The sequence below is a fragment of the Oryza brachyantha genome, chromosome 4 (assembly GCF_000231095.2).
Source record: "Oryza brachyantha chromosome 4, ObraRS2, whole genome shotgun sequence".
In the NCBI taxonomy this organism is placed as follows: domain Eukaryota; kingdom Viridiplantae; phylum Streptophyta; class Magnoliopsida; order Poales; family Poaceae; genus Oryza; species Oryza brachyantha.
This window is the reverse complement of record NC_023166.2, coordinates 6,881,690-6,907,121: the sequence shown is the minus strand read 5'-3', so window position 1 is coordinate 6,907,121 and position 25,432 is coordinate 6,881,690. Positions and strand designations below refer to the sequence as shown.

Here is a 25,432-nt window from a genome sequence, read left to right as displayed (position 1 = left end):
CTCTAATCAAGTTACCCCTGGTCCAGCATGAATAAAGTTGGATAAGCAACGACATAATAATAAGGTTTACCCAAAAATAAATACAGTAAATACTTTAATTAAAACAATGCATATTTGAATAAATAAAGCGGGGAATTTGCAATAATAGGTTCAATATGATCAAAGATGAGTGTCACTTGCCTTGCTCTGGCCCCTGGGGTACTTCGGCGACGATCTCGAAGTAAACCGGCTCTTCGGTGGGGTCCGAATCTAAGCAACAAAGCACAAAAATAAATAAAACAGGCACAAACTCTACTGAAACAGTAAAAGAAAGTATTTTTAATGTATTCTTGAGAATTTTATGAATTTAATGAAATTTGAATGGACCTAAACGGAAACTAGATGAATTACTTATGAATTTTAGAAGTTTTCTGGGTTTTTAAACCAAACAGAAAAGTCCTAAATCAATTATTGCGCAATTAATGGGGCTACGGCGGAACGGGAATGAGTGCGGCGGCGCGCGGCGACTAGGCTTTATAGGGGACACGGCGCGGCTAGGGCGGAGGCTGTGGTTGGAGACCGAGTCGGCCCCGGCGGCGGATTCGGCGGTGGCCGTTGTGGGCGCAGCCGTTGGGGCGGCGACGAGGACTCGGCCGGCGCGGGGAGGCGATGCGGACTTCGCCGTGGCGCGGGAGCGGACTGGCGAAGCTGGACCGGCAGCTCGGGGCAGCTGGGCCGAGCGGCGGCCTAGGAGGGAGAGAGGAGGTGCGCGCGCGGGAGAGGGAGGCCGGTCTGCTGGGCCGGCCTGGAGGAAGGGGAGATGGGCCGGCCCGGGAAGGAGGAGAGGAAAAAGAAAAAGGAAAAAGAAAAGGAAGGGGAGGCAAATTGGACTTCGGGCCAATTTGGGAAGGAAGGAAAAAAAGAAAGGAAAAAGGAGGAAAAGAAAAGCCTCACTTTTGCCAAGTTTTAAATTAATTTGTTTGGCCAAATTTTATACTTCTTCAATTTGAGTTTAAATGCAGTTAACCGATTTGCGAACCCCGATTTAATTAAATTAATTTCTTTTAGAGGGATTTTTCCTGAGTTAATTAAGCCAATTGTTATTTACAATTTCCTTTTTACGATTTTAGGCTTGGGATAAAACTCCGGGTGTGACAAACCTATCCCCCTTAAACGGAATCTCGACCCCGAGATTCGGAGGTGCTGGCGAAGAGGTGCAGATGGGCGGCCTTGAGCTCATCTTCTCTTTCCCATGTCGCTTCTTCTTTTGTGTGGTGACTCCACTGAACTCTGCAGAATCTGATCACACGATTCCGAGTCTTCCTTTCACTAGTTTCCAGAATCCGTGCTGGTTTCTCCACGTAGGTCAAATCCTCTTGTAGGTCGATGTGCTCGGAGTTGGTTTGTTCCTCAGGCACACGCAGACATTTCTTGAGCTGCGACACATGGAACACGTCATGGATTCCGGCCATGTTAGCAGGGAGTTCTAACTGATATGCAACTTCTCCCCTGCGTTCCACTGTTCGGTATGGTCCCACGAACCGTGGTGCCAACTTTCCTTTGGTCTGAATCCAGTGTACTCCTCGTAAAGGTGTGACGCGGAGGTACACATAGTAACCTGCTTCGAAGGCTAGGTCCCTTCGACGATTATCCGCATAACTCTTCTGTCTGGTTTGAGCTGTCTTCAACCTTTCACGGATTATTCTGACTTTTTCTTTCGCCTGACTTAAAACTTCAGTCCCAAAAACTTGACGTTCTCTGATTTGATCCCAGAAGAGGGGTGTACGACACTTCCGTCCATACAAAGCTTCGAACGATGCCATCTGCAAACTGGCTTGGTAACTGTTGTTATAGGAGAATTTCGCATATGGTAAATTCTTATCCCATGCTCCGTCAAAGTCAAGAGCGCAAGCTTGGAGCATATCTTCAAGGATCTGGTTTACCCTTTCTGTCTGACCATCTGTCTGCGGATGATAAGCGGTACTGAAATTCAGTCGGGTTCCCAACTCTTCCTGTAGCTTCTGCCCAAAACTTTGAAGTAAACTGACTTCCTCGATCAGAAACAATCTTTTTAGGTACTCCATGTAGACACATGATCCTAGCCAAGAAAATCTCGGCTAGTCTCTTCCCTGAGTAAGTGGTGTGAACTAGTATAAAATGGGCGACATTCGTCAATTGATCAACGATTACCAAATTGAGTCGTGACCCGCAGCGGTCCTTGGTAAACCAGTGATGAAATCCATCCCAATTTCTTCCCATTTCTATTCTGGAATCTGCAGAGGTTGTAACAGTCCTGCTGGCATTTAGTGTTCTGCTTTGACTCGTTGACAAACATCACACAAGGCGACATATTCTGCAATTTCTCTCTTCATGCTGACCCACCAAAACTTTTCTTTGAGGTCTTGATACATCTTGGTACTCCCGGGGTGAATAGAGTACTGGGTTTGATGAGCTTCTTGAAGGATGAACTCCTTTAACTCCTTCTTATCTGGTACACACAACTTGTTTCCCATCCAGATTGTTCCATGTTCATCTTCTGAAAAAACTCGAGCTTTACCAACTCGCATATTTTTCTTTAGCTCGGCTATCTCCGGATCATTTGCTTGGGATTGGCGAACTTGATCCACCAATGTGGGCTGCGCTTCTAGGGCTGCCACAAAACCTTCTTCGACTAAACCCAAATTTAGTCGTTCAAACTCCTGTTGTAACTGCTCACAAACTTCCGTTAATACAACGGCACTACAGTAATTTTTCCGGCTCAAAGCATCTGCAACTACATTTGCTTTCCTTGGTGATAATGGATACTTAGATCATAATCCTTGATCAACTCTAACCATCTTCGCTGGTGGAGGTTAAAATCCGACTGTGTAAAGATATACTTTAGACTCTTATGATCCGCATACACTTCACACTTGTTACCAATTAAGTAATGTCGCTAGATTTTTAGGGCATGCACTACAGCTGCTAGTTCCAAATCATGAGTCGGCTAGTTACCCTCATGTGGTCTCAACTGACGAGAGGCATAAACAACCACCTTTCCTTCTTGCATTAGCACACATCCAAGCCCTGATCTGGAGGCATAACAGTAAACCTGGAAGTCTTTCGTTTGATCTGGCAAAATCAACATAGGTGCTAACACCAATCTTTGCTTAAGCTCTTCAAAACTCTTGTCACACTCGATAGACCATCTGAACTTTTCTTCCTTTTTCAACAGCTGAGTCATTGGCTTGGCTATCTTCGAGAAATTCTCAATGAACCGGCAGTAATAGCCTGCAAGTCCTAAGAAACTCCTTGATGCTTGGTAAGTCAGTCCATTCCCAAAATGACATCTAGATCTTTAGATTCGAGACGGATGAGATTGACTAGAAACGGTGTCCCTTGGATTTCTATGGGCACTTTAGGGCTATAAAGGTCCGAAAACATACTATGCCCTGGAGTACTAACCCGCATCAGGTTTCTTAACTCTTTCCTTCTTAACCCAAGCATTCCCACAAACTTGCTTGAAATAAAAGAATGCGTAGCACCAGAATCAAAAAGTACTGTAGCAGGTACGGAGTTGACAGAGAACGTACCCAGTATTACTTCTGGTGCGGTTTGTGCTTCTTCTGCAGTGACGTGGTTAACACGAGCTTGCACAAACCTTTGCCCGCTACACTTCGGCTTCGGGCACTTGTCGGCGAAGTGACCTGGGTCGCCACAGTTGTAGCACACTCCAGGCTTCGCACCTACATCCTTCCTGGTTGGAGGAGGTTGAGATGTTGGTGGAGGAGCATTCTGTTGTCGGGGAGCTGGCGCCGGGAGAGCGCGTTGAGGTGGAGCACGCTGGGACGAGCCACTGTTGTTGTTGAAACTGTTCGGGTTGAAGGGACGGTGCTGGCGGACAATGAAGGTGGATTGCCCGTGCTGCTGATTCTGAGGATGTGGGCCGGTGTGGAACTAGGGCTTCTGCGGATACGGCTGGTTTGACCTGAACTTGAGGCCTTCCTCTTCTTGTCCATCTGGAGGTGGTGGTCCTCCTGACGGATGGCCTTGTCCACCAGTCTCTCAAAATCAGCATAGTCGCCCGAGAGCAACTGCTTCTTCAACTCATCATCCAAACCTCCGAGGAATTTTTCTTGCCTTTCGGCATCAGTGCGAACATCCTCGGGGGCATATCGCGCTAGGCGATTAAATTCATGAAGGTACTCACGCTTCTTTTGTGTGACTATCCCATCAGGGATATGGGCCTTACGGAAGTTGAGACAGAACTCCGCCCAAGTTATTTCCGTGGTAGCAGTGCGGGTAACCAGGAAATTATCCCACCAAGCAGAGGCGGGACCCATCAGTTGATGCGCGGCAAAGGAGACTTTCTCCTAGTCAGTGCACTGTAGTAGGTTGAGCTTCTTTTCAATAGCATGGAGCCAATCATTTGTCTCCATGGGGTTGGTAGTGCTTGAGAAGGTCGGAGGACGAACACGGAGAAACTCTGGCAACTTGGACTGCACTGGGTGTGGTCCATGTTGTTGGTTGTTCTAGTTCTGGTTTAAGAGCTGTTGTAGCACTTGCCGGTGTTGCTGCTGCTGTTGTTTCATCTGCTGCATCATGAGGGTGAGCATCTGTGTCTGGCTAGCGAGGATCTGAGCGAGTGAAGGGTTCTCTGGTGGAGGAGGTGGGGGAGGTCCTCCGGTGCTGGACTGGTCGGTGTCGCGGTTACCGTTGCGAGTGTTCACCATCTGCAGGGGCAGGGGGAATAGAAAGAGAAAGAAGAAAAAGAAACAGCTAAGCAAACAGGGGCTTTATTTAATTAATGAACTGTAATTGTCTTGCTTAAGAAACACACTTAAAACCACACAACTCCTGGCGGTACAACCATAACCCCACTACTGCTATGGTTCACCACTAGCCCCAAGCGAAACAGACCTAACACACCAAAACTAGCACACAACGACTAAGAACATAGCTAAAGGCGACGTCTAGGGCACGGAAGGAGAGCAACGATCGACGGCAGGAGACGGATCTTCTTCCTCGTCTACGGAACGGCTCCTAGAGTTGTTGCAGAGACCATCTTCATCTTCACCAGAAGCGGACTCACTGCTGTTGGGACTGTGACAGTGCCATTGCGGTTTCTTACAGCGTTGAAAGGGGAGACACCTTCCTCGGGCACTGGGGTCGGAGAGATTGGTATTATCTACATCAGTGGTCTTGGTTCATCCGCGGTACCAGCGTAAGACTGAACTTTCGGGGGCCCGCGAGTTCGCTTCCTTGCCGTGGTGCGAAGCCTTGCACCACCAGGTTCCGGGAGTCCTTTAAGTCTGGCGTTCTCCGTCTTGAGGCGATCAATCTCATCTTGCAGACGGACAATCTGGGTGAGCTTGGCGTCGTTCAAGGCCTTGGATGCTTCATGAAGGTCGTGGTGCATCTGGTCGAGGCCTTGCAGCACTGTGCACATCCTATCGAAGGTAGGGTCTTGCTCACTCCGGGCAGACCGAAACCTATTGACTATGGAATTGGGTCCACGGCCAGGGTGATAGCGGTAAGCCGAATGACGAAACGTCAGGTCATGCCGAGCCCTGAGCGTTGTCATTAGACTATAAGCAGCCTCCTGGCAGGCATGCTCATGCGAGCCTCCGGCTCCTTCCGATTCCATGTTAGGGAGAAAACCGGGGATTCCATGTAGCTCCAATCTGACTCGATGGGGAAACTCGCCTTCGAGAGGGTAGATTGTGGTGTACACCGGCTCATAGGGGTATCCTGCCGTGAAGGAGACTCTTGCCAACTCTGCCACAAATCCAGTCATTCCGTTTTCATGGCGGAACAAGGGGTGGTTGGCCATCTAAAGAACGCAAGGATTTAGAATCAAGGGATGCAAAATTTTGTTTCAAGATAAATAAACCATAACAGCAACAAAGTAAATAAAGTTTTACACGTAAATCGATTTACTCACGCTTTTCAACCAAAGGGGTTTGTCTTTTTAAATGACCCACGCTTTTGAAAACCACTAACCCATTTTCAAAACACTCTAACTTTCGCAAACAATGCACAAACATAAAAAGTAGAGGGCTCTTAGGGTTTCCATTGGGCTGATCCAACGGTCAAAGGAGGCTCTGATACCAACTTGTCACGCCCAGAAATTCCTCACACGAATTTTTGAACTTAATTGTGTATTAAAATCCCTGTCCAGGACCAGCCAGGGTACACAAAAAGACAATGTTGATTACATAACCATCGTTCTTAGAAACAACTGAAAATAACACTTATTCCAACGAAAATGCAGCGGAAAGAAAAGTAGACTAGCTCCAGCGGGTAAGGCTCCAGTCCACAAGCAAAGCTTCGACGGTAGACCAGCTCACTTATGAGAGTCTTCTCCACCAGACTCAACATCTAACTCTGAAGGGAGAAATTGGGCAAGGCTGAGTACAAACTACCGTACTCAACAAGTAGCATGGAAAAGAGGGCAATAAATTATGCATAAGGATCATCAAGGACAAGCTTAAGGTTAGTTGCAATAAAGCAGCAGTTTAACAAATAACAGAGATTAAAATGAATAAAGGTAATTGAATAAATTAAAGGATAAGTAAATAACAGTTGTAAAAATACCAAAACACTGTCCAACGTTACACCACGTTGCGACAGGCCCAACCACTACTCAAAGTTACACCACGTTGCAGTAGTCCCGAGTGAAAACCAGTTTACCCGAGTCATTAAAGGTTCACTAATCACACTAAAGCTAGGAGGTCGCCCGTAACCGTGGGCACGGCTATTCGAATAGGTTATACTCTGATCAGAGGTGTACTACTGTACCCACAAGACACGACTCCACTACACTTGAACGTGCGCCGACATACAACCATGGCATACCGGAAAGGAGACCGTGATAGGACCCGTCACATAACCCTCCCTATTTAATTGCACCGCACTTTAGGTTTCACCCCCTCCTTTACACCAAGTCGGGCAGTCCCCTCTTGTGCCTTGGTAGATCCGGAAGCAGCAGAGGCTTTCGTTACACCACGATTGCCCGTCCATACTCCATCACGCCTACTCTTGCCTTGGTACGTCAAATAGTTTGAAGCCATGCTTCAAATCTCACGTTACCCATTTTGGCATGTGGTTAGCACTTAATTACTTCCAGGGTTTCCCGTGAACCGGTCCTTAATTGCCATGGGTGCGACTCTCAAAACCATGCACCCACAGCCGACCATTATCAATATTTTAGTAGACATTAACCCGAACCGGGTGATGAATCATTATTACAGCTATTCAGAACTAAGCATGATTAAATGTGATCCCATGAGCTACTTGTTCTAAGCACGGCTAAGCATTAACCTAGGCCTAACTCTAATCAAGTTACCCCTGGTCCAGCATGAATAAAGTTGGATAAGCAACGGCATAATAATAAGGTTTACCAAAAATAAATACAGTAAATACTTTAATTAAAACAATGCATATTTGAATAAATAAAGCGGGGAATTTGCAATAATAGGTTCAATATGATCAAAGATGAGTGTCATTTGCCTTGCTCTGGCCCCTGGGGTACTTCGGCGACGATCTCGAAGTAAACCGGCTCTTCGGTGGGGTCCGATCTAAGCGACAAAGCACAAAAATAAATGAAACAGGCACAAACTCTACTGAAACAGTAAAATAAAGTATTTTTAATGTATTCTTGACAATTTTATGAATTTAATGAAATTTGAATGGACCTAAACGGAGACTAGATGAATTACTTATGAATTTTAGAAGTTTTCTGGGTTTTTAAACTAAATAGAAAAGTCCTAAATCAATTATTGCGCAATTAATGGGGCTGCTGATGTCAGCGAGGAGAGAGGACGCGCTGACGGGTGGGGACCACCTGTCGGTGAGGGAGAGAGAGGAGGAGGGGCTGACGGCTGGGCCCAAGGGGAGGAGAGAGGAGAGGGGGAGACCGGGCTGACGGCTGGGGCCCGCCTATCGGCGGCCTTGGAACAGAGAGGAGGGGGAGAGGAGTTCGGCCAGGAGAGGAGGGAAGCAGCAGCCGACCGAGCGCGCGGCGGTGGGTGGCGACGGCGGGAACGAGCGGCGACGGCGGAGAGCGGCGACGATGACGACGATGACCCGACGAGCGGCGACGCGACAGCTGGTGACGGAGACGCCGACCGCGCCGAGAGGAGGGCGGCTCGGGGAGGGCGACGTCGGCGGCGCGACAAGAGGGCGGCGGTGCTCCGGCGACAACGGGGTTGCGTCGGCGACAGCGAGTCGAGGGCGACGGCAAGCGGAGGGGTGATGGCAACGGCCTCGGCGGGCATCCCGTGGAGAGGAAAAGAGGGGGAAGAGGGGAGCGGAGAGGCTCATTGTCATGCCCAGAAATTTACACCAAATTTCTGAACAATAGCATGTATTAAATCTCGGTCCAGGCATCAGCCCGAGTACACACTATGACAAATTAATACACAGTTCCACGACTTAAAAACAAATAAAAATAATTATCTATCGAAATGCAGCGGAAAAGGAAAACAAACTAAACCATCTAGTCTTCAGCATCAGCTGGCGAAGACGGCTCCACACCACAGGCACTCTCGACGGCGGACTGAACCTTACTTCAACCTTCGGAACAACCTTCTGACTCAGGCTCTGGCACTTGCTCTGGTGGGGGAAAAAGTAAGCAAGGCTGAGTACAAACCACCGTACTCAACAAGTAACACCCAAGAAAGGGAGAATAAGGAATGCAATAGGGTACAAGGAATAGGCTAAGGTTAAATTGCACAAGGCTGCAGTAATTTAGCAAAACTGTAGATAAAAATAGACTGAAATAAAAGTAAAGTAACATTTAAAATAAACATCCACTGTCCAACGTTACACCACGTTGCAACAGGCCCAGACCGCTATCGAACGTTACACCACGTAGCAACAGGGTCAACCCTCTGCCCAACGTTAAACCACGTTGCGACAGACCCAAACCACTGCCAATGTTACACCACATTGCGCAGGGTCAAACCAGTTCCAAGATTAATAACATTATTAAAGGGGTTCAACTAATCCCAGTGAGTCTGTCAGTTCGCCCAATAACCGCGGGCACGGCTATTCGAATAGTTTTACTCTGCAGAGATGTACAACTTTACCCACAAGACATGGCTGCCAAGCATGTTACCATGCCCCAACGTATCACCATGATACCTCAGTACGGAAACCATGATAAGACCTTTCACCTAACCCTCCCTAGACAATCGCACCACACTTCAGGTTTCACCCCCTCCTTTACACCAAGTCGGGCAGTCCCCTCTTGTGCCTTGACAGACCCGGAAGCAGCAGAGGCTTTCGTTACACCACGATTGTCCGTCCATACTCCATCACGCCTACCCTTGCCTCGGTACGTCGAATAGGGACAAGCTAGATTACGAGTCTCACCGTTGCCCATTCTGGCTTGTGGTTAGTACGTGTAAGACCTTCAGGGTTTCCTGAGAACCGGTCCTTAATTGCCATGGCCACGACTCTCAAAACCATGCACCCACAGCCCACCATAAGCAATATTTTAGTTTATTATTAATCCACATCAGGAGATTAACCATGATCAAAACCATTAAAGGTCTATCAAAGTCTAACAAATAATTAAATAATAATTGGTGAGCTAGTTGAACTAAGCATGGCTAAGCATTGCCTAAGCCTATTTTCTAGTCAAATTAACCCTGGGATGACAATAATAATGAGTGGGAATCAACGGATATAAAGGTCAATGCCCAATAGATGAATAAAGTAAATACATTTGAATACAATACATGTTTGAATGTAAAGCGAGGAATTTTATAAACATAGGTTCAATATGATCAAAGAAGGGTGCCACTTGCCTTGCTTAGACCCACGAGGAACTTCGGCGACGACTTCGAGAACGAACGACGCTGCGACGGGGTCAAAACCTACGACAAACAAGGCAAAACAAGAAAAACAGGCTATAAAACTACTGAAACAGAGAAAGAAACTATTTTTAATGGATTCTTGGCATTTTTCTGGATTTAATGAAACTTGAATGGACCTAAACGGAGACTAGATGAATTACTTATGAATTTTAGAAGTTTTCTGGGTTTCTAAGCTAAACAGAAAAGTCCTAAATCAATTATTGCGCAATTAATGGGGCTGCTGACGTCAGCGAGGAGAGAGGAGGCGCTGACGGGTGGGGACCACCTGTCAGAGAGAGAGGGGGGAGGAGGGAGACTGACACGCGGGTCCCACGGGAGGAGAGAGGGAGGAGGAGCGCGGGGTGACTGACGGGTGGGCCCCGTCGGTCAGCGAGAGGGGAGCAGAGGGGGGAGCAGCGAGGGGAGCAGCGAGCGCGGCCGGCGACGGGAGCTGCGGGCGGCGCGGCGACGGCGACGGCGACAACGGCGCGACGGCGACAACGGCGCGACGGCGACGGCGAGGACGAGCTCCGCACCCGTCCGGTGACGGGCGGCGGTGATCCGTCGGACGGCGATGCGAGAACCGACGGCGGCGCTGAGAGCGGCGGCGCCAAAGGAGGACGGTGGCAGCTCGGGGAGAGCGACGGCAGTGACGCGACGAGCGCGGCGGCGCTCCGACGATGGCGAGGTCGCGTCGGCGACAGCAAGGCGAGGGTGGCGGCTGGCGGACGGGTGACGGAGACGGCCGAAGCGCACAAGAATGCGGCGGCGGCGTCGGCTCCGGCGGCCATGGGCGGAGAGGAAAAGAGAGGGATAGAGAGGACAGCGACGGCTTACCGACGACGAGGACGGCGGCGGCAAGTCGGCGAGGGCCAAGGACTGGTGGTGACGGCCGGCACGAGGTAGATCGGCGGCGGCGATGGAGATCGCTCGGCGGCGCTAGCGTGGTGGCACGACGGACAACGGCCAGCGACGGCAACGGCCGAGAAGAGAAAAGGAATCCGACGGGGAGAGGAGGGAGGAGCGGCGCGCGTGCACGGGGAGGCAGAGGAGGATGGAGGGAGGGGGAAACTGTGGCGACGGCGGCCGGGGACTTGCGGCGGCGTCGGCGCAACGACGACTTTGCGTCGCACGGCGCGGAGGAGGTGGTTGTGGGGCACGGATGGGAAAAGCGGCAGGCGGCCGGGCGAGCGGTGGACGGCAACGTCGGCGCGACGGCAGCGGACGGCGGCGACGACAGCGGACGACGGCGACGACCGACGGCGCGGCGAGGGGCGGCGCTAAAGATCGGCGGTTAGGCGGTGACCGAGGAAGAGAGGAGGCGCATGGCCGACGGCGGCAATGGCGCCCGACGGCGATGGTGAACGGCGCACGCACGGAGGGGAGGCGGTGCGGCTCGACGAGTGCGGCCGGCCCGGCGAGCAGCTGGCGGCGGCGGTGCGGTGGCACAGCGCGGTGCGGCCAGCGGCGTGGCAGCGGCGCATGCCCGGCCAGGGCAACGGCGAGGCCGACGCGCAGCGCGGCTGCGGCACAGAGCGAGGCGGGCATAGGCGCTGATGCGGCGGCGTGCCGCTTGGTTGCGGGCGGAGGAGGACGACTGGCACGCGCGACCGAGAAGGAGCGGAGAGGTGGCCGGGTGGCGGCGGAGGACGTCGGCCGACGGTGAGCGGCGGGGCGCACTCGCGGTGGCACGAAGAAACAAAGGAAGGGAGGAGAGCGGGCTCACCGACGGACGATGGCGGTGAGGGCGCGAGGAGAAAGAAAGAGGGAGAGAGGAGAGGAGAGCTCACCAGCGGCGACGGCAACACCTCGGCGAGGAGGGGGGACGGACGATGGCGAACGGAGCGGGGCGGCGACGTCGCAAGCGCGGACGGCAACGCGCGGACGACGAAGTCGGCACGACGGCGAAGAGGACAAGGAGGCGGCGAGGAAGCTCGGCGACCAACGGTGGCGACGAAGGCCGGCGGAAGGTCGGCGAAGCTGAGGCGGAGGTGGTGACGCGGGTAGGCGGCGACGCCGGACGGCCGACGAGGAGATCGGCGGCTGACGGCGACGGAGGGAAGCTTCGGGCGGAGAGGGGGAAAGTGGCGGCGGGGCAGCGGCGCGGGGATTTTATAGGGTGGCGGCGCCGGCTAGGGCAGAGCGGCCGGTGGAGACCGAGTCGACGACGCGGCGAACTCGGCGGCGGCGGTTGCGGCGGAGGTTGCAGCGGCGGCGCGGTGGAGGAGTCGGGGCGGCGGCGGACTCGGCTGGCGCGGCGCGGCGCGGCGCGGCGCGGGCTCTGGCGAAGCTTGGTCGCTGACAGGTGGGACCCGCCTGTCAATGGCGCAAGGAAGGAGGGAGGCGAGGCGGACTTCGCCGCGGCGCGGGCGCGGGAGCGGGCGAGCTGGGCCGACGGCCCAGGCGGAGGGGAGGCGCACGCGGGAGGGGCGGGAGGCCGGTGGCCTGCTCGGCTGGGCCGGCCGAGGGGAGAGGTGGTGGGCCGGCTCGGCTGGGCCGGCCCGAGGAGGAGGAGAGGAAAAAGAAAAAGGAAAAAGAAAAGGGAGAGAGGAAAATTGGACTTCGGCCCAATTTGAGAAGGAAGGGAAAAAGAAAGGAAAAAGGAGGGAAAAAGGAAAACCCCACTTTTACCGAGTTTTAAATTAATTTGTTTGGCCAAATTTTATACTTCTGCAATTCGAGTTTAAATCATGTTAATTGATTTGTGAGCCTCGATTTAATTAAATTAATTCCTTTTAGAGGGATTTTTCCTGAGTTAATTAAGCCAATTGTCATTTACGAATTTCTTTTTACATATTTAGGCTTGGGATAAAACTCCGGGCGTGACACTCATCGGCGATGGAAACGACGGCGGCGGGTCGGCGAGGCGGCGGGACAAGTGGCGACGTCCGACGGCGCGGACGGCGACAATCGGGCGATGGGGTCGGGGGTGGCGACGGTGAGACCGGGTGCGGCGGCGAACGGGTTGCGAGAGGAAGCGAGGGCGCTGGGGATGCCCGCCGGCGATGACAGGGGCGGCAGCAAGTCGGCGACGTCGGGCGGAGGTGGTGACGGTGCTCCGCGGTGGTGACCGGCAACGAGGCGTGAGATTGGACGCGACGGCGACGGAGGTTGGGGGCGGCGGCGGAACGGGAACGAGTGTGGTGGCGCGCGGCGACTAGGCTTTATAGGGGACACGGCGCGGCTAGGGCGGAGGCGGTGGTTGGAGACCGAGTCGACCCCGACGGCGGATTGGCGGTGGCCGTTGCGGGCGCAGCCGTTGGGGAGACGGCACGGACTCGACCGGCGCGGGGAGGCGATGCGGACTTCACCGCGGCGCAGGCGCGGACTGGCGAAGCTGGGCCGGTGGCTCGGGGAAGCTGGGCCGAGCGGTGGCCCAGGAAGGAGGGAGGAGGCGCGCGCGCGGGAGAGGGAGGCCGATCGGCTGGGCCGGCCTGGAGGAACGGGAGATGGGCCGGCTCGGCTGGGCCGGCCCGGGAAGGAGGAGAGGAAAAGGAAAAAGGAAAAAGAAAAGGAAGGGGAGGCCAATTGGACTTCGGGCCAATTTGGGAAGGAAGGAAAAAAAGAAAGGAAAAAGGAGGAAAAGAAAAGCCTCACTTTTGCCAAGATTTAAATTAATTTGTTTGGCCAAATTTTATATTTCAATTTGAGTTTAAATCCAGTTAACCGATTTGCGAACCCTGATTTAATTAAATTAATTTCTTTTAGAGGGATTTTTCCTGAGTTAATTAAGCCAATTGTTATTTACAATTTCCTTTTTACGATTTTAGGCTTGGGATAAAACTCCAGGTGTGACAATAAAAGGCTTGGGCTCGTGAGCTCGTCTCGAGCTTGGCTCGAGCTCGTGAAGCACAGCTCGATTCGAAAACTAAACAAGCCAAGCTCAAGCTGCCTTCATAGCTCGTTTGCAAATGAAGCCGAACCCAAGCTGGCTCGCAAGCCGCTCGCAAGCTACTCAGTAGGCTTGTCGAGCTGTGAACAAACTAACCTAGCCCATTAACAAGTTATCTGCCCATGAGAAAGAGAAACCCTAACCTATTATGTGCTCACACAACAGAAACTTCCATCCCCTTCCTAGCTTCTCATGATGCCACACCGCCGTCACACCGAGACTGAGACAGCAAGCACGACTGCGACAAGAGGAGTTGTTGGTCACCACGGCACCGCCTCCCTCCCTTGTGTGGCTACGCCAGCTCCGGCCTCCCTCCCCAGTGTTGCTTGATCTCGACGGCCCTCGCACCGCCGGCATCCCTAACCAAGCTAGCTCGAGCTGGCTCGAGCTTTGAAACAAGGCAAGCCGAGCTGCTTTTTTGCTCGTTTTGTTTATCAAGCTGAGCCAAGCCAAGCCTCTCCTTGACCAAGCTTTCACGAGCCGAGCAAAGTTTGGCTCGGTTTAGCTTGTTTTCACCCCTAGTTATAGTACATATTTGTAACTTTTTAAAGACATTTTTACAATAACGATTCAAACCACCGGCAAAAATTGTAATTGTCGTCTATATAAAAATGCACTTTTGCTATTGATCAAACGTTTGATTTTTTGTTCTTCTATCAAACACGTGTACAATGCATGGGGGCATGGGGAGGGCGTGTATGGGCCTTTTGACTTGCGTATACGCCTTCAAATTATCGTCCAACAACAGTGACCAGATTTGATTGACGGAATTAAAATTTTCAAACATTTGATCACTAGACGGACCCATAAAAATGTACCAAGAAAACCATCAAATGATCGTTAACTGTAATAGGCAATGAATTCATAACAGTTATTCTCTTCGTCCACGTTATAAGACTTTCTAACTTTGTCCAGACACATATAAAAAACATATACATTAACACATTAATGAATTAAAATAAATCTAAAAAATCTTATAATATAAAACGGAGGGAATACTACCATCCATCCTCCCCATTTCTATCGGCATTCCACGATGCACACTCTTTCCAAGCCGAAAGGCCACGATCCAACCAAACCTCACCTACACCCCACTTTTCTCGGCAACACACAAGAACTGTACCCTCCTCACCACAACGGCCACCACCACCATGCCGTCGCCTTCCTCCCGCCACTCCTCGCCGACGCCTCTCCTCCTCGCCCCGCTCTCTACAAATGGCCGAGCTCCGGCCATGGTCCCTGGCACCACCTGACGAGAAGCCTGCACCAGCCAGCAATTCGACATGGGCGACGCGGCCATCGCCGTGGTGGGGGAGGGGGATGGGGAGGAGGAGCACATCTTCCGGAGCAGGTTCCCGCCGGTGGCCGTGCCGGACGGCGTCACCGTGCCGGAGTTCGTGCTGGACGGCGCCGAGGCCTACGCCGACAAGGTGGCGCTCGTGGAGGCCGCGCCGGGCGGGCGGTCGTACACGTACGGGCAAGTGGTGCGCGACACGGCGCGGTTCGCCAGGGCGCTCCGGTCGGTGGGCATCCGGAAGGGGCACGTCGTCGTGGTCGCGCTCCCCAACCTAGCCGTGTACCCCGTCGTGTCGCTCGGGATCATGTCCGCCAGGGCCGTGTTCTCCGGCGTGAACCCGCGCGCGCTCGCCGCGGAGATCAAGAAGCAGGTGGAGGACTCCGAGGCGAAGCTGGTCGTGGCGAACGAGGTGGCGTTCGACAAGGTGAAGGACGCGGGCGTTCCGGTGATCGGCATCGGCGACAAGGAGCGGATGCCGGGGGCGATCAGCTGGGACGAGCTCCTCGCCGCCGCGGACCGCACCGGCGCGGCGGTGGTGCCGGTGGACGCGGCGCAGCAGTCCGACCTGTGCGCGCTCCCCTACTCGTCGGGCACCACCGGCGTGTCCAAGGGCGTGATGCTGAGCCACCGCAACCTGGTGTCCAACCTCTGCTCGTCGATGTTCGCCGTCGGGCCGGAGACGGCCGGGCAGGTGGTGGCCCTCGGCCTCATGCCCTTCTTCCACATCTACGGCATCACCGGCATCTGCTGCGCGACGCTCCGGCACAAGGGCACCGTGGTGGTGATGGACCGCTTCGACCTCCGCACCTTCCTACGCGCGCTCGTCGACCACCGCGTGATGTTCGCGCCGCTGGTGCCGCCGGTGATGCTGGCGATGGTCAAGAGCCCCGTCGCCGACGAGTTCGACCTGTCCGGGCTCGCCCTCAAGTCCGTCATGACCGCCGCCGCGCCGCTAGCCCCCGACCTCCTCGCAGCGTTCCAGCGCAAGTTCCCCGGCGTGCAGGTGGAGGAGGCGTACGGCCTCACCGAGCACAGCTGCATCACCCTCACGCACGCCGGCGACGACACGGAGAAGGGCGGCCACACCGCGAAGAGGAGCTCCGTCGGGTTCATCCTCCCCAACCTGGAGGTCAAGTTCGTGGACCCGGACACCGGCCGGTCGCTGCCGGCGAACACGCCGGGGGAGCTCTGCGTGCGCAGCCAGTGCGTGATGCAGGGGTACTACAAGAAGAAGGAGGAGACGGAGCGCACGGTGGACGGCAAGGGGTGGCTGCACACCGGCGACGTCGGGTACATCGACGGCGACGGCGACGTGTTCATCGTGGACAGGATCAAGGAGCTGATCAAGTACAAGGGGTTCCAGGTCGCGCCCGCCGAGCTCGAGGCCATCCTCCTCTCCCACCCCGCCGTCGAGGACGCCGCCGTCTTCGGGTACGTTCCCCTGCCGCCATGTCGAATCGGATCAGTAAGTACCATGTCCACCGTGGCTGTAGCGTGCATGGATGCAGGGTGCCGGACGAGGAGGCCGGCGAGGTGCCGGTGGCGTGCGTGGTGCGGCGGCGGGGCGCCGGGGAGGGCGAGGCGGAGATGATGGCGTACGTGGCGGCGAGGGTGGCGTCGTACAAGCGGGTCCGGACGCTGCACCTCGTGGACGCCATCCCCAAGTCGGTGTCCGGCAAGATCCTGAGGAGGCAGCTCAGGGACGAGTTCGTCCAGAGGATTAAACCGGCAGCAGCTTAACTATTTGTTACTATTAGCAGCCATAATCACTGTGCTTCATCAGGAAACAGCAGGCAAATTTAGTACCACTGGGTAGTGGTTCAGTGGGTATATGTAATGTGGAAGTAGATTTAATAGTACTACATCTCTTTCATAACATAAGATACTTGATTTTTTTTTACAACGTTTGACCATTCGTCTTATTTAAAAATTTAGTACAAATAAAAAAATGACAAATCGTGTTTAAAGTTCGTTTAATAATAAAGTAAGTCACAAGCAAAATAAATGATATATCAATATTTTTTATAGTAAAACGAATGATCAAACATTATAACTAAAAAAAGTCAAACATCTTATATTATGAAAGAAAGGGAGTAACATGTATCTGAGACATTACGTTGCCGTTGGGTCAAAATAGAAAGCTGACATTAATCGATATAGTGCGCCCTGTATTCAGTTAATGTTCATAATATTATTTTTTTTAGATGTTCTCCTTAGCTGTGAGTTTTCTTAGCTGTGTTTTTCTATTGTGTTTCTATACAGCAAGCAATGTAGAGGATCCGGATTCATATGTATAGATGCATACTGCCGGATCATTGCGTGTTTATTATGCAAGGTTGCAAAATGAAATTAACCTATATTTGTGAGAGTGGATTTTAATCTCTAGGATTATTTTGCCTCTGTTTGTCTATGACATTAGGTTCAGATTAATAGCTAGAAATATTATATGTCTAAATAAAGACAGTCTATATATTTAAATTAGTATGACAACTGTAAATTCAGAGTAGTCTGTTTAGACAAAAGCACGCAGTGTGGTGCGTTCCCAAGGATGGACAGAAAGCTCGTGACTTGTTAGCTCGCTCGATTCGTGACAAACTTGGCTCGGCTCGGCTCGTTTTATTTTTCTAACGAGCCGAGCTAGTATTTTAGCTCGTTAGAGATAACGAGTGAGCTCGAGTTGGCTCGTGAGCTTCTCGCGAGCCTAACGAGCTAGACCAAAGATAAGCGATTCGCCGACGTTCATTGATTCCATCCCGGAATGTATGTGTTCAATACTTCATAGGTTCATCATGTGATTTGTTTGTTCAAACTTTAATATTTAGATACAATTTCATATGATTTGTATGTTTGAACTAAAAATTTACTTGTATAATTTATTGAAAAATTGTTTAAGTTAACTTTTCATGCATGGCTCACGAGTCTAACGAGCCAGCTCGAGCTTTGTAACGAGCCGAGCCGAGCTAGGTTTTTAACTCGTTACGATAACGAGCCGAGCCAACTCGTTATCTTAACGAGCTAGACCGAACCGAACCGAGCCGAGCTGGCTCGTTATCCACCCCTATGCGTTGCAAACGCTGCGCCTGTTGTTGCATTGCTCTCCTAGCATTCTCCTTTTTCCGCCTACGCTTACAACCAAAATTTATATTTTTAATTTTATTTAGAGTTGATTTTGTGATTTTTTTCGTAAAAGTTTATTTTCCACCATGTATTGATCAATGAGAACACATATATAATATTTTTATGTATAAATTATTTTTTGCTTATAAATATATTGTTTTGCTTTTTTTTTATAAAACACCCAATCAATCAACACGCTTGCCTCGATCTATTAAGCCGTACTGCTGTTCAGTTAGTTTGTGTATTAATGCAGCTGCACTTTGCCACTTCTGTGCAAACATGATGCTGTTTGTTGGTTCGTGGTACCATATTGGGTTGTCCCAAAAAGGTTTGCTTTCGTACGTGAGATACTCCTCTCGTTTACAATATAAGCATTTTTATGATTTAAACTTTATAATACAATACAAGTACTTTTTTAGTGGTTCCTATGATTTTAGTTATTTCAATTGTTAGACTTAATCAGATGTTTAATCAATCCAAAATTTGAAAATTGATAACTAAAGTAACCAGAGAGGAATATCTTGACATTATGCTAAATAAACTAGAAATGCTTATATTTTGTAACGGAGGTAGTTGTTGTTTGTCTAGGGGCATGTATAAAAGTACATTTATTTTAAGACATAGGTATTAACATGTAATCTTCAATGCAGGAATTTTACATAATTTTTATAGAACATGATTTAGAGGGTGATTGTTTGGTTTATTTAGGGAAAAAGCCAGATAATATATTTGCAAATAAAAAATAATTTGTGAATAAAAATTTAAATATATATGTGTTCTCTTAGCGATAAAAAAATGTAAGGTTAAAAATAAACTAAGATGATAAACCCAAAATATACTTCAAATTTAATGCCAAAAATTCAAACTCTGGCTTGTAAGCATTAGCCAAATGATTCTCAGAATAGCTTCGTTGCCGCATCACGTCCATTTTTTGAGCTCAGATTCATATTCATAATTCGGAAGGTAAGTCGCAAGAAATAGCTTATGATCGTCTCAGTTACCTTTCCTTTTGAGTACTCGTTACATTCTTGGTTGCTTCATCAATGTGTTTGATCGAAGCTTGTCTTTACGATGGACTGCAGTACCGGACTGTTCGAAGCCTGTAAAAATCACATAAAAAGTGGTTTTGCCCTTAAAGGATATTTATGGTTTAGCGGATAAGGGGTGTATGGTGACATATTCAGCATCCTAAAGTTGAGGTGCTGATTAGCTTGAGCCTCCTTCGGTCCCCCTCTTCTTCCCCCGTATTTTTCACGGGAGATCCAGCATGGAGGGTGCTAGAGCCCCGCTAGAGGATTTTTATCTAACATTTATTTAGATTGTAACAATATATATAAAAGTTTTACCCATGAGTTATTTTTTATCATTAATAAGTTGTTCTGTTTATGCTTAATTTTAGCAAAACGACCGTGGTGTTGGTTTCACTTTTATGCTAAGATAAAGTAGTATATTTCTATTTTAATGTTGAATTTTTAAAAGATATCCATGCCTTATATTTAGGATGGATGGACTGGTTATTTGATTATTATAAGCAAGATTTTTCATATACTTGAAATAGGGGTGAAACCGGGCCGGGTATGGCCGGATAGCATCTTTCCCGTATCCTAACCCATATTTTCTTTTCGGGATCGGGTCGAATACGAATATTGTCGAATACGAATACGAAGACGGATAATATCGGGCACAAATACGAAATGGATACGTACTAAGACGGATACGAGTGATCTCAGTTACGAATACTTATTCGGATATCAAATCAAAACAACAACTATATATATCACATATAATAGCTATTCAACTATTCCATAAATCTTAAATACAACTATATCATGGAAGTAACAACTAGCATTAGCAAAGCTTGTAAGGAAATATAATTGATTCATTAAATTATATCATTAGTATGGTAGTATATATGAACAGGAAGTAAAATTAATGTACATGTATATGGAACACTTAGAATAATGTTTTCTTATTACTGGATTTTAATTGTATGTGAATGCAACATGAGCTTTTGGTGGGCTATAACTATCCGGGTTATATCCGGATATTTAACCGAGTAATACCCGTTTTTTTTGCCGGGTAACCCGTATCCGTCGGATACCACGTTCCTGAACCCGTATTTGTATCCGAGAAAAAATACCCGAACCCGACCCGAAATCCGTATTATCTTCCGGATACCCGATTTGGTGACCTGAATTTGTCCCGAATTAATTCGGGCGGACGGTCGGACGGGTAATATCCGTCCCATTTTCACCCCTAACTTGAAATGATGATATTTTTCAAGTCAATGAAAAGTATTGGAATTTACTTTTAAAAAAACATGAAAAACACCCACGTATATTATGAGTACTCTATGCGGATACATCATTCAACTAATATATTTTTAATTTGAAGGACATGAAAAACACCTCCACATATTAGGAGTATTCCATACGAATATATAGGGATGACAATTGTGCCCATGGATATGGGTACCCACGTGTATCCGACCCGACGGGTATGGGTATAGGCGCTAGTTTTTACCCGTGGGCATACCTGCCCGCAACCCGATAATATAGTTGGTAGCAACCGGGTAACAAATTTACCCGCGGATAACCTGTACCTGACCCAAAAATTAGATAGAGGATATATAATAGACTTTTCTGTTCTAGCCCACTTGGCCCATCATATATACACAGAAATGAAAGCCTAACTCCATCCAAAATCTGTATAGACTACATAGCCACCGCTCACAGGTCACGGCCTCACCTCTCACTCTTTCTGTCTCTCAGGCTCAGGCTCTCATTCTCTCACCTACCTCTCATTCTCTCAAGTCTCAACTCTCTAGATCTAGGGGCCTGGGGCTTTAAGCGGCGAGCGGGCGGCAAGCGACCGACGTGCAAGCAGGCAGCAGGTCGGCGATGGGCCGACGTCTCCTCGGCAGCTCAGCGTCTCCTCGGCAGGCCGATGATCTCCTCGATAGGCCGGCGACGGAGGGATGGTGAGAACTCGCCTGTCAGGGAGGGAGCGACGGGGGTCAGCGGCCTATCAGAGCTCGCCCGGGCATGGGTTTGGGTACAACAATTTACCCGCTAGCCAATTCGGGTACAGGTTAGGTATAGACGGGTGGGTATCAGGTCGGGTATGTTACTGCTCCGCTCGTACCCGACCCGACCCATTGCCATCCCTACGATTATATCATTCATCTGATATGTGTTTGATATGTATCAAACGCATAGGGAACAATTTATATTTATACAGCTATCCATGCTTCAAAGCCAGGTGACTGCATTAATCTCCTGTTGTCTCAAAATAGAGAGGGTAAACAAGGACAAAAATACTATGTTATCATAGTAAAGGACCGAACCCTACTGGCCTCATCCCACAACGGACTCCCTCCGAGCCGTCGCTTGGAGATCGGACAACGTGGATCCAATCCAATCAATTAACTAGCTAATATGCCCGTGCTAACGCTACGGTATTATAATATTTATATTCATCCATTATTTAAGTTTATGTTAGTTAAATTAATTTTTCAAAATATATGTAATTACACTTTAATTTGATTTAAGTCATATATCAAACATACATGTGCTCAAAGCAAGAAAGTTATTTGTCGGTGGCTCTCACAATAATTCCTCTAACTAAAGAAAAAAAAACCCCATTATACATGTTAGTAGAAAAGAATGACAGTACCTACACATTAGCTTCATATCATCTGCACCACTATAAACATATCATCTGCACCACTATAATCCGGCGCAAAAACCGTAGCAATAGATTAGTACATGATTAATTAATTAATAGTTATAAAAAATTAAAAATATATTAATATGATTTTTTGAAGAAACTTCCCTATAGAAAATTTTCGCAAAAAACATAACTGTAGACAGTTCATAAAGCGTACGCACGAAAAAACGAGAGAATGTAGGGTCAGTAAAAGGGACAAGGGACAGAAGAACATGTCATAGTCAAAGAGAAAGGTAGTCAATTCATTCAGCAGGAACATTTGCTCTAATCTACTCTATAAATCTATAAATTTGAAGTACCTGAAAAGGCAATATTCATATTTTTTTAAGAAATATGTGAGGAAGCAAAATCGCAAACAAATTGAAGGACATATTTTGCAGTCTGATACTTAGAAGCAATAATTGTATTAAAGAAATAAACCTTCATGTAGCCGCCAACACAAGAGGACCGCATCACAATTTCATAACCACATGTTCTCAATCATGTGATAAGGTTCACAATCTTCACACTCAGAATATCAGTCAACAAAATAAAGTGGTCCATGGGGTGCTTAGAGTCATTCTAGAATTTTAAACTTATCAAAGATACATAGTTGTGCCTAACCTTCTAATATCAATAAGCACCCATCAGGTTTGACACACACATCCCCTCAAAAACATGAAGTCCATAGTACTGTAGCCTGAAGCGATAGCTAGTTACCTTCTGTTTACCTAATAATTTAACTTATATTTCTGAGAGCTGACATAGGAAAGATCAACTCAATAGTTGCTGTGCATATTCCTTGGTTTAGGTTGTACTGTGTTTATTCCTTGGTTTAGGCTGTACTGCACCCTTGTGTATACGATCACAATTCATGTAGTTAACAATAAACAGGGGAATTCACGTGCAGCACATAATAATAATGCGCCTAAATGATTAAAAAAGTTATTAGTAATGGACAAGGTTTTGATTGTTATACTTTGTCAGATACTTGGATCATACAAAGTTCACCGTGTAATTGGTGGCGCAGCATCATGGTTACCTAGCCTCTCACTTGATCGATTATAGTATGTTAAACGGTTAATGCTTTCAAAATTTATGATGGCCAATAAGAGTTTAAGACGATACCAAAGACCAAAGTCACTTAGTCAAATATTCCTTATTAAGCCCTTAAATTATGTAGATGGGCAGCAAAGTAGGTGTGAGGGTCACTGTAAAAGAAAGTTGTGACTTGTAATGGATAAAAAGAAGGAAAAAAAGTCCTTGTTTTAAAACAAGATTAAGTACATTTAGATCGCATGTCATGACCCACAAGCCATACATAGAAAAGACCTTGACAACATTAGCAGACAAACTTTTTTTGTGTTTATAACCGTGCTACTACCTACTCCAATTTGATATAGTATAGACAGGATTTAATTTAATTGTGCAATTGATCAGTGATAGAACAGAAACCACCCGAAAGTCAGTTAATATGCTTTTATTTTGTCTACTTGGCATAGTTAATTAAACCAAAAGAACAATCTGGAAACCATGTTGACTCCGTCAGTGGGGCATTTAACTATTTGCCACTTTTACGAGTGGTCTTAACTTTTTGCCACTCTCATGTGTCTATGACATGTGGGACACATGAGATTAAGACCACCCGTAAGAGTGGCAAATGGTTAAATTTTCCCTCAGTCTACAAAGCCACACACAATTCATAATAACATTGGGCCAAAAGCATGATGGAAGCAAAAATTATCCAAGCTGACTTACCTTGCGTTAAGCTGAGATAAAGAAAGAAGGCTGAGTTCTTTTTGTTCCTCCTGATGAAGCATTGCATTGGTGCATCCCTCGGTCCAGGCTGTCAAAACAATCAACATCAACTAAATCAATTATAGCGCCCGAAGCGAAACTAAAGCTTGTACCTGTAGGCATCAATATACTCTGACTAACAAAGCAAAAAAAATCCAAAAAATTGTTGACACATATGTCAAAGATGGCTGTTGCAAGAAACAACTGGAGCAATAGATAATTGTTGACACCTTAAAAAAGAATTATAAGAAAATAGTATTATTCCTGTAAATTTCTATGTTGAGATCTCAAATGGGGTAACTGTCTACATCCACCAACCAATTGGATGTATTAGATTGCTAATATATTCAAAAAACGATAATTTTTTTTCACAACAATTCACGGCGTAACAAATTGTGCAGCTGGAGCAATTCAAGAATTCTACAAGTATTGAAACACTATTGATGAAATTACTATATAAGAAACAAGCCATATATTTTCAATAAAACACAGTTTTTGCGCTATCAGTTTCTATCAGTGTTTTCAGTCTTGAACAGAGTATCATAAGAAGGCACCGATAAATAAATAATCCACATCTAATCATGTATTTAGGTAGTGCATGCACACATATATCAGCTCCCCTGTAGCTCAGTGGCCTCAACTTGCTGTAATACTCTTGCCCTGAATGAATCGAACAAAAGAACAATCGAGGTTCAGAGTTTGGACAACAGCAGGAAGAAAATCCCAGCTAAGGAGAGAGCAATGGAAGAACCAGCTACCAGCAGTGTCCCATAATCCCAGGTTTATAATGTTCCCATCCACTGAAACATTAGCATTGAAATTGTCGAACACTGTGGGGATGTAATCCTGCGTTCCAAGAAGCAACATCAGAAATGGTACATACGCTCTCTGAACATTGCAAGGCTTAAAAAGAGGTCACATCTTTCTCTGAACAAATTAACCTTCAAGCCAAGAATTTTTGGCGAACCTCCAGGCTGCATGCCTGCATAAATCAACAGCAGTGACCATGAAAAGACAATGTGCTTTTTTTACACTAACCTGGTGGCGCAACAGCCTTCAACCAATGCACACTTTTCTTTTTATCAACCCATCTAAAGCGGAAGCCAGTAAAAACAACCAAGCAAACCAACGCAACGAACCACGAGACGAATCTCCGGTTCGTCTCCACGCTATTTACACCAAATGCAGCTGCGGCCAGAATGACGGTGGCGGAGATCTAGCAAACGAGCGATAAAGAGGTGATGCTCTTGAGCCGCCGCATCATATGCTCTTGGATAAATTTGGTGATGAACTGATGACTGACCATACAATTTTATTAGTTCATGATGTAGAGGACCGTGAGGCGACGGGGATCGAGAGGACGTCTCGGCGACGGCGGGGATGGAGAGGACGGCGCCGGGGACGGCTCGGCGACGGCGGGGACGGAGAGGCCGGCGGCGGCTGGGGTGCTGGCTCCGCGACGGTGCCGGGGACCACGAGGCGACGGGGATGGAGAGGACGGCGAGGCGACGGCGGGGATGGAGAGGCCGGCGGGGGCGATGGCGTGGGCGACGGAGGCGGCGAACGACGCGGGGACGGCTGGCGGGGGCCGAGACGGCGGCTTCGGAGTGGGCGAGGAGACGTCCGAGGCGGCGGCGTATGCGGCGTCTGGCGTGGGCGACGGAGGCGGCGAACGGAGACGTCCGAGGCGGCGGCGTACGCGTCCTCCGACGTGGGCGACCGAGGAGGCGGCGTACGCGTCCTCCGGCGTGGGCGGCCGGGAGAGGAGGCGACGGAGGCTGGTCGGCGGCGGCCGAGGCT

General features: G+C 48.8%; 2 protein-coding genes across 6 annotated transcripts; one reads left to right on the top strand and one right to left on the bottom strand.

The window, feature by feature from the left end:
• Positions 1-6,317: 6,317 nt before the first annotated feature.
• LOC107304047 (rac-like GTP-binding protein 2) lies at positions 6,318-25,027 on the bottom strand. Of its 4 annotated transcripts, XM_040523173.1 has the most exons (7): positions 24,936-25,027; positions 24,574-24,848; positions 24,391-24,478; positions 24,239-24,292; positions 23,594-23,681; positions 19,129-19,227; positions 9,801-9,842 (listed from the first exon to the last, which is right to left on the bottom strand). In XM_040523173.1, exons 2-6 carry the CDS (start codon positions 24,610-24,612, stop codon positions 19,194-19,196), a joined length of 303 nt encoding a protein of 100 aa, XP_040379107.1. In that variant the 5' UTR covers positions 24,613-24,848; positions 24,936-25,027; the 3' UTR covers positions 9,801-9,842; positions 19,129-19,193. The 4 variants fall into 4 exon arrangements, 3 of the variants coding, with proteins under 3 accessions (XP_040379108.1, XP_040379107.1, XP_015691761.1); XM_040523174.1 differs by lacking the exons at positions 9,801-9,842; positions 19,129-19,227 and adding an exon at positions 6,318-6,345; XM_015836275.1 differs by lacking the exons at positions 9,801-9,842; positions 19,129-19,227 and adding an exon at positions 20,740-21,119.
• Positions 14,931-16,918, top strand: LOC107304070 (4-coumarate--CoA ligase-like 9). Of its 2 annotated transcripts, none has more exons than XM_015836407.2 (2): positions 14,931-16,441; positions 16,519-16,918. In XM_015836407.2, exons 1-2 carry the CDS (start codon positions 14,997-14,999, stop codon positions 16,748-16,750), a joined length of 1,677 nt encoding a protein of 558 aa, XP_015691893.2. In that variant the 5' UTR covers positions 14,931-14,996; the 3' UTR covers positions 16,751-16,918. The 2 variants fall into 2 exon arrangements, with proteins under 2 accessions (XP_015691893.2, XP_015691892.2); XM_015836406.2 differs by having other exon boundaries at positions 16,504-16,918.
• Positions 25,028-25,432: the final 405 nt, after the last annotated feature.